Source organism: Morone saxatilis, unplaced genomic scaffold, assembly GCF_004916995.1.
Source record: "Morone saxatilis isolate NCDOM2014 unplaced genomic scaffold, NCSU_SB_2.0 Contig5, whole genome shotgun sequence".
NCBI classification, from domain to species: Eukaryota; Metazoa; Chordata; class Actinopteri; family Moronidae; genus Morone; species Morone saxatilis.
Window position 1 is genome coordinate 14,848,702 of NW_023340095.1, and position 9,305 is coordinate 14,858,006.

Here is a 9,305-nt window from a genome sequence, read left to right on the forward strand (position 1 = left end):
GGCAATAAAAGGCCAAAAAAATACATTAAAACAAAAAAAAAATCAAGAAGAAAGTCAAAATTAGAGTCTCGTAACTATTTTGTTATTATGATGCAGTGCTACAAATAATTAACAACAGTGACTCAGTAAATGATCGTGTAGAAACGTACGTTTAGACAGCCACACCCTCAAACCTCTGTACTTAGTCAGTTATTGTCTCCACAAGCAAGATATCATAATATTGGTTTATTTTGCTTAAAATATATGGAATTGTTCCTTGTGATTTCTTTTAAGACATTCAGTAGTGCAACAGTGCCTTATTGTGAGTATCATTAGTTATTTAGAGATTACTGACTGGGTAACCATTGTTTTTCTTTTCACTTTTCAAAGGTACTGGAACAGAGAGGTTCAACAGGCTGCAAAAGAGCTGCGCAAACCCAAACTTAGCAAAGTTCTTGTTCAGTGCTATTGGAGATCATACTCACTCATTGGAATATACATCTTTATAGAGGTACAGTGCAGCCTCACAGTGAAACTAAATGTCTACCGAGAATAACGCTGCTTTAAGAATGAAGTTTTGTTCAAGTGCAGCACATGAACATATTTGTTTTACATCCCATTGTCTATCAGGAAGTCATCAAAGTCATTCAGCCAGTGCTACTTGGGAAGATAATTGAGTACTTTGAGAGTTACGACCCCACCAACACAGCTGCAGTCTACGAGGCCTACAGCTATGCTGCAGGCATCTCCTTGTCGACCATTGGCCTGGCTGTCCTTCATCATCTCTATTTCTACCATGTCCAGCGAGAAGGGATGAAGATCCGTGTGGCCATGTGTCACATGATTTATAGGAAGGTCAGTCAATGTGAAGCATCTGTGTATAAATGTCATCCTCTGTCATATTCCTGTGGTTTGTGGGACTTGATTTAACACCTTTGTTCTGCAAAGGCTCTTTGTCTCAACAGCAAAGCACTGGCCAAAACTACCACGGGACAAATTGTAAACCTCTTATCAAATGATGTCAACAAATTTGATGAGGTAATTATCCATATAAATATATACATATACATTTTTTTAATATGTTTTAATATTGTGTATGTGGTCTACTTATTCAATAATACCTCAGTAATTCTGGCCTTTTCATTGTTTTCTTACAGGTAACCTTGTATTTGCACTTTTTGTGGATTGGTCCTCTACAAGCAGCAACTGTGATATTATTGTTGATGTATGCGATTGGACCATCATGCCTTGCGGGAATGGCTGTGTTTTTCATCTTGATGCCAATACAGACTATGTTCGGACGCTTTTTTTCTACTCTGAGGTTTGTAGTCAATTCACCAGATCTATCAAATATAGTTAACAGATGTCTATACTTTGCAATGCAATTTGTGTTTGCTGCTTTAGGGCTGAAACAGCAGCCTTAACAGATGACAGAATACGAACGATGAATGAAGTCATCTCTGGGATCCGCGTTATAAAGATGTATGGGTGGGAGAAACCTTTCGCTGCATTGGTGGATGAGGTCAGAAGGTAGATCAATTCCTTTGATCTAAAATAAAAATCTTTTTCTTCTTCTTTCTTCATCAAAAGTACAGTAGTTCAGAAATGTCATATCATGCATTAAGATAATTTACAAAGTTTTGTAATATCCTAATTAACAAACATATTATGAACAAATGCTCCTATATTCTGTCAAAAATCAGAATGCCAATGTATGTTAAACAGCATTTACTGACAACATGTCTTGTAATTGTACAGAATGGAAATCTCCAAGATCATGAAAAGCTCCTACCTACGTGGCCTAAACATGGCGTCTTTCTTTGTGGCCAGCAAGATAATCATCTTTGTCACCGTCTGCGTCTACGTGCTGACAGGAAACCAGTTATCTGCTAGCAGAGTCTTTATGGCCGTTTCTCTCTACGGGGCGGTCAGACTCACCATCACACTCTTCTTTCCCTTTGCCATAGAGAAGGTCTCTGAGTCTCTCATCAGCATTAGAAGGATTAAAGTAAATACACCACAGACAGAGGCTACATTTATAAGGAGTGTGTATTGATCACTATCTATCGCAACTGAAACTCTGAATGTGCTTCTTCTTCTAAGACCTTTCTTCTGCTGGATGAAGTTGCTCCTCTGCATCAGGGGCTTCCTGTGGCAGAGAAGAAAGACTGCATGGTAAAGATTCAGGATTTAATATGCTACTGGGATAAGGTGAGAAGAGTAACAGATAGTAACAGATTTACTGCATAGTCACTACGTGGCAGTGTTTCACTTAATTTGCTTTTTTTGCAGATGCTAGAGGCTCCAACTTTGCACAACGTGTCTTTCACAGTGAGGCCAGAGCAGCTTCTGGCAGTAATTGGATCTGTTGGAGCTGGAAAGGTCAGGTCTGTTCTCTGGTCTCAGGTTTGTAGTCATGCACGCACATGATTAGAAAACCTGAGACATGTTAAATAACTCAAAATAGTTAATAGTGTAATGTAATCAAATGTATGACTCGCCAGCAGTATGAGTATACATCAGCGGTTTAATGCCAAAACAAATGTCACTGGGGCCATTCGATTTTACTGACAAAATGGAGACATTGATGTGTGAGAAATAACAACATTTCTTCATTTTTACCATGAATTAATCTTAACTTTAAACTCTGTTGTATGATAATAGTGCTAGTATTTCTTGTTAAAGCCACTAACTGCTAGATAGTTAGCTTGTGTGCAGGCAGCAGAATACAGTCTTTATTAATATTTGGTTAACTGAAATCTGTCTGTCTTTTGGGAAATAATATGTGGAAAGGATGGACAACTAGCTTAGCATACTGCAGCACAAAGACTGGAAACGGGGAAACAGCTAGCTATCCTGGCTCTCTTCAAAGTAGAGAAATACACCCAACAGCATCTCTAAAGCTTCTTATTTAACATGTTGTATGTTGTCTCTTGAATTAATACCCAAACAGAAACTTCAATTTGCGGTTTTACTGGGAGTTATTTGCTTCTTTTTGAACAATAGTTGTTTATGCTAGGCTAAGCTAATTGCTTGGCCCAAAAAAGTGATTTTTAGCATATTTCCCAAAATGTCAAGATTGTTCTTTAAATCTTAACTCTTGTGCTGTGTTTTTGTGCACGTCAGTCCTCGCTCCTCAGTGCCATCTTGGGAGAACTGAGTCAGGAAAGTGGTGTGATCAAGGTCAAGGGAGAGCTGACATACACTTCTCAGCAGCCCTGGATTTTACCTGGTACGATTCGAAGCAACATCCTTTTTGGCAAAGCGCTCAACCCCCAGAAGTATGATAGAGTTCTGAGAGCCTGCGCCCTCAAGAAAGTGAGAATCACTTTTAGTCATGTTCTTGATTATCACACTCCCCGCTGCATTTCCGTAGTATGTGGTCTAGGTATTAGAAAGGTTTTAGCACATCTAGCTCATAGAGAGTCTAGTGTAAATGTGATTGACTGCTAAGGTTTGCATTTGGACCACGTTCAGGACATGGACCTGTTGCCAGGTGGTGACTTGGCGATGGTCGGGGACAGAGGGGCCAACCTCAGTGGAGGCCAGAAGGCAAGGGTCAGCTTAGCAAGGTGTGCTGGATAACTTTATAGCAATGCACTTTTTCCCTTGGTGTCAGTGACAGAGATAACCTCCATATGTGTGTGTTTTTAGAGCAGTGTATCAGGATGCAGATATCTACCTGCTGGATGACCCACTCAGTGCTGTGGACGCTGAGGTGGGCCGGCACCTCTTTGAAGAGTAAGTCTTGTTGCAAACATCATTGTTTTCAGTGGAAAGTACACATCAATAAATCAGGTGTTATTTATTGTGTTGATAAAAAGATTTCTTGTTTCTGAATAGAAAAATGTGTTTTCTTCAGGTGCATTTGTGGACTTTTGAGGAAGAAGCCTCGTATCCTGGTTACTCATCAACTACAGTATCTGAAGGCTGCGGATCAAATTGTTGTCTTAAAGGAGGTGTGTGCACATGTGTGTATACTGCTATGTTTGTTTGTGTTTATAACTCGTAGCATACCTTATGTGTTGCATTTTCACCTCAGCTGAGAATCCAGTGGTGACCCAGTGTCATGGCTAGAAGAAATATGAACATGACAGAGCAGGTCCCTACCTGAGTATTGATGAGGCTTCAGTATCTGATTTATGGCCAATAGGTGGCAGAAGAACTAAAGAACAAGATGACAGTTAAATGGCATATATGTTAACAATAATATGTTAACAAGGAATTGCATACAGTACTTAGATTGCCAGCTCATTATTAGAACAAGTCTTCTTTGACTCCTGGATTTATATACTTATATATTTCTATATATTAGTCACTTGCTAGTTGCTAACTGTGTCTGTCTGTTGTTTGGTGCAGGTACTGTTTGCTGCTCTTACAAACAGGCTTGATGAGAACTACTCCTCAACTATAGGCTACAATAGACTATGTGCAGGTCACAGAATTAAAGGAATGAGCTAAAAGATCTTACTGTGGGTTTGTCACTATGAGTGACTCTTTCCATACTACATATAGTCATTTTAGTGTTGATATAAAATATAATCATAATATTGATTAGCAGCATTTACCACAGCTCTGATCAGTAAAAAATAATAATCACACACAGGTAAAACATTAGAAAAGGCGTGATTTACTTTCTATTGTGACTCGTTATTAAACCTATAAACATGACACTAGATTGTGTTTCTTTAAGAGCTAAAAAGTTAAATGTATAGACAAAACAACTGAAGAGACCATTACTAAGATAAATGTTGTTTTTATTAATAATTTTGGCAAGGGTTCATGTTCTTCTGCTTAAATACTGTGACACTTACAGGGACTTGACTGTTCTGTCTTCTGAGTTCTACATCTCTTTTTTCTGTCCTTTCCAGGGTCAGATGGTGGCACGTGGGACCTACAGTGAGCTGCAGGGCTCTGGAATTGACTTCACCTCCCTGCTTAAGGAGGAGGAGGACCAGGAAGGGGAGAGGCACGGCACGACCCCCGTCTCTGTCTCCCGCTTTCCCCATACGCTCTCTGACAACTCAATGTCCTCTATGTCCTCCCTCTCTTCCTCTCGGTACTCTTTGATTGAGGGAGCAGAGCCACTTGCAGTGGTAGGTATATGTGAAACGTAAGCTTCACTATAATTGGTAAGAAGTGGGTTTTTATCAAGCTTTAAGCAAACATGTGTAGTGGTCTCATTGTAGGAAAAAGCTTGTTATGCGTTCTACCATACACTAGAGGGCAGAAGGTACTCACCTTTTCCCTGCTGCTCATTACAGCCCGATCTGAAGTGTTGCTGGATGACTGGCATTTACTCTAGTGTCTATGTGCAGGTAGTGCAACCAACAGAGGAGGAAAGCCGCTCAGAGGGAAACGTTGGCCTGCGTATGTATGTGAAGTATTTCAGGGCAGGCGCTAACTTCCTGGTCCTCCTGGTCCTCATTTTACTCAATGCCCTAGCACATGTGAGTTAAATTCTTCCACTTCATTTGGTGTGTGTTTTTTATCAATTTTAGAAAGATAGAGCACCTAATTTATTTCATATAAATTTCATAAAATTTAATGATGGTAGTGAAAATAAAGGTTTTTGATAAATGTTATGATTTTTGTGTGTTTGCTTGTTTTTTGTGTCCGTTTAGATTACATTTGTTCTACAGGACTGGTGGCTCGCTTGCTGGTGAGATTTTGTTTATTTTACACCTTGTGAAAAACATGCGGGCAAAAATGAGAATAGCAGGTTTTGTTAGCCAAACTGACATATTTTCTCAGACTGGAAATGGTTGATGATTTAATAGAAGACGACTGAACCAAACATTTTTCTTTGGCACTATCTATCACTTGTTGAAACTGACCTTGTGCTTCGGGATAAGAGAAATCTGTTTTGTATAGTGTCTTCATGTTGCCGCTTTCTTTCTTTGTTGTGTTTATTTGTCCTTGTGGATTTTTGGTTCTTTTGTGGCTGATTCGCAGGGCCTCTGAACAGAAGCACATCAATGTGACAGAGCACCTCAATGGCAGCTTCCCTCGGCAGCTGGACCTTGACCTGTACCTAGGTGTTTACGCAGGTGAAGCTCACTGAGCGCACATTGCTTTTTTGTGTACTGTTGAGGCTCTGAATACGCCAGCCATTCAATGAACAGATCCACAGTTCTTTGGCTGTGGCCCAAGGCCTTCAAGGCCCAGTGTATATGTGTACATGGGCCTCAGCTGTACAGGGAGATAGCAGTGCCTTTCTAGTTCTGTGCTGTTGGATTGTTCTGATTGTCTCCCTGTGACTCCCAGCCTCTTCACTCTTTCAGGCTTTGTATTCACAGTGATAGATCAGCATTCAAGACAAAAAATAAAATAAAAAATGATTGAAGGAAAAACTTAAGTGGAATATATCTGTTTTTGTTGTAATTCAGCATGCTTAATAATGCCCCCTTAAATGCATAGCTGACCTTGGAACGGGCACAAGGATAGCATTGTAGTGTGCTGATGGATTTTTTTTTCTGTGCTTTTGTCAGGTTTAACAGCTACTTCAGTAGTGTTTGGCTTCCTTCGCAGCCTGCTTTTCTTTAATGTCCTGGTGAGCTCGGCCCAAACCCTGCACAACAGCATGTTTAATGCCATCCTCCGGACCCCGGTACACTTTTTCGACATCAACCCAATTGGTAAGTGTCCCTCCTCCTCTTCAAGTGTAAATTTAAATAAATGATAACTGATAATTTTTTTGTAGCATGGTTATACAGGAATTAATAGATGATTTTTAAGACATGCAGTGGGACCTGCTGTAGAAGTTGTTGTTCTAACATCTCACCACTAGAGAGCAGACTGTTACTTAATTTGTCATGTTTTGATCGACTTTACAAACATTCATATGCTTGCCCTTAAACTCCATAGTTTCATTGCCATGGAGTTCTATATTATGATAACTTACGTAGTCAAGTATTATAATTCTCATTTTGATTTTTAAATCATTTTAATTATTCAAATATTTGATATTATCACAATAATATTGTAATGGTATTTATAAATATAATTAAAACTGATAATTGTTAATCAGAAGATCTAATATGAACTATAAGATAAACAATCTACTACTGTACTGTAGTTGTAAGTTTAAGATGTTTTTTGTTTGTGGGATTTATGGGATTTAATATCTGACTGTGAATAAACTGGCATCTTAAAAGTCGCTGCTGGGAAGTAAAACCTGTGTAACCAAGAGGCAAATTCAAACACCTTGTGATATGACTTAATATATAGCCATAATGTATTTAAAAATAAGTAAAGAGAGTGCTATCACTTTTATTGTGAGCCTGAACAAAAAGCAAACAATCATATTGAATAAATACTGTTTGCACTAGATCTTGGACAGTATTGTGTTTGGACTGTAGAGCTGTATAAATACAGACGTATTTGTCTTGTGCGCTGTATCAGAAATCTTCGATTATTTCATTAGCTTTGTAGGCTGTAGCTGCTGGGTCAATGGAGTGGGCAGATGGACATGATTTTAAAAGTGAGCAAACACTCCAAATACGTCTGACTTTACTCAGGGAGGGCTGCTGTTTTTTTTTTCATGCACGTTTCGCACCACTTTTTAAAATAGAAACCAATGAAACTGAGAGCGTATGTCAAGATTTGTTGAAATAATTTTGCAAAATGTTTTGCGCCTCTTGTTATTGTTCCTCTATGATTTTGTGGTTATAATTAAAGAACTCTTTTAATTAGGTGAAGTAATCCAAAGTCAACTGTCAAGTGGCCCACTTTGATAACTTTAATTTTTCTGGAGCATTGTTCACCTGTCAGCAGATAATTACTCAGCCTAATCTCTTCATAGTGACATGCATGTACAACACAATCAGCTCGGGTGGGAATTCTCAACAAGAAGGGAACTTGTATCTGTATAATGAGTCATAATAAGCTGGTAACACAAGTCTAAATATGATTTGAGGGTGTTCAGGAGCTTGTGGTTTCTCCTGGCATTAAAAGTGGGTGTAGCAACAAAGCTTTCCTTTGCAAAGCTGTGTTTGGAGCAAACACCACAGGTCTTAATCTTTGGCTTTTGTTTTTACTGCTGCCGTTGTGTTATGTATTGGACTACCTGACAGCTTATCTGGGTGTGCCTTGCTTGATAATCTACGCACGGGAGGAGGACAAACACTCTGAATAATGTAATAATCTGTTTAATAGCGCAGCAAAGGAGAGGCTTAACAGACACTGCTATCTGATTGCTGTTGTGCTGCTATCAGTAACCATTGTATGACCAGTCCAGTCATTACAGCTTGGCCTCCAGGCTGGCAAACAGCACTGTGTGTCTGACTGGATTTATAGACAACTGTCTTAGACAGTGAGTTTCTTTTGTCCTTTATCCAGTCAACAGTAGATTAAGAATGGACATGACCTTTTTTTTTTCATCTATACAATATAAATTATAATAAATATATATTTTTTTCCTGCTCTATATTTTGTCAACTGGTTCATTCACTTGAGTTAAAGCTAACAGAGAAGACCAGGACAAAGACAGCTGTTGTCAGCTGTGCTGTTTTTTTTTCTCTCCTCTTTTTTTCTTTCTTAATGTTCTGCTTCTGTCTAAAAGATTTTTACTTTTACACAATAGCTGCCACTTCCATCTCAGCTGCTTCCACATCCACTACTGTCTAGCAATAAGTGTGAGTAATTTGTAACTGTGCGCTGTTAAGGATTTGACAACTGTTTACATGTGTAAGTGATAGGTGTGCTGCTGCTGAACAGGTCCAGTGTTTGATAGCTGTCCACAGAGTTAAAGGTTACCATTTTAAGCGTCGCTGCACAAAGGTCTTATTTGTTATTCTGTGAATGTGGCTTATAACAATAGAGTATAGCAGAGGTGAATTATGATTGATGGACAGGCATTGTAACTCTTCTGTATCAGTCACTGGATGCCTCTGCGCTATTTGAATCTTATTTTCCGTGTTATCTTTTGTGCTGTGTGGAAGTAGTTGATTTCCATGTTGGGCCTTTTGGTGATTAAAAGCATTATATTTTGTAACAATACTATTCGGTACCTTCTCATATATCTAGGTGACGCTGATAACACTACAGACTGCCATTTCCTCTATTATACCTATTTATATAAATTAATATATTCATATTCTTATTACAGCTGTTCATCCAAATGTGATCCAGTTAAAGCAGCACAGACAGCGGTGGATGTGTTGAGCTGATGTTGATCCCTGTAATTTAGTGTCATTGAGTGGGCTAATCCCCTCAGAGACTGCAGGCCAGGGCTTCAGCTCATCAGCACAGTCAAGGAGTGGAGTTTCAGTCAACACACACACACACACACACACACACACACACACACACTTCTACCGTCCCCC

General features: G+C 39.1%; 1 protein-coding gene across 1 annotated transcript in view; it reads left to right on the plus strand.

The window, feature by feature from the left end:
• The window catches only part of LOC118338873 (multidrug resistance-associated protein 4-like), a 35,771-nt gene that overhangs the window by 2,588 nt on the left and 23,878 nt on the right, over window positions 1-9,305 (plus strand). Inside the window, exons 4-20 of the mRNA XM_035676312.1 lie at window positions 370-490; window positions 610-834; window positions 928-1,017; window positions 1,137-1,300; window positions 1,384-1,509; window positions 1,738-1,987; window positions 2,083-2,190; window positions 2,272-2,361; window positions 3,106-3,297; window positions 3,457-3,551; window positions 3,634-3,720; window positions 3,842-3,938; window positions 4,851-5,075; window positions 5,298-5,429; window positions 5,604-5,641; window positions 5,935-6,029; window positions 6,471-6,617. Coding sequence (XP_035532205.1) covers window positions 370-490; window positions 610-834; window positions 928-1,017; window positions 1,137-1,300; window positions 1,384-1,509; window positions 1,738-1,987; window positions 2,083-2,190; window positions 2,272-2,361; window positions 3,106-3,297; window positions 3,457-3,551; window positions 3,634-3,720; window positions 3,842-3,938; window positions 4,851-5,075; window positions 5,298-5,429; window positions 5,604-5,641; window positions 5,935-6,029; window positions 6,471-6,617 — 2,282 coding nt within the window. The remainder of the gene's footprint in view (window positions 1-369; window positions 491-609; window positions 835-927; window positions 1,018-1,136; window positions 1,301-1,383; window positions 1,510-1,737; window positions 1,988-2,082; window positions 2,191-2,271; window positions 2,362-3,105; window positions 3,298-3,456; window positions 3,552-3,633; window positions 3,721-3,841; window positions 3,939-4,850; window positions 5,076-5,297; window positions 5,430-5,603; window positions 5,642-5,934; window positions 6,030-6,470; window positions 6,618-9,305) is intronic.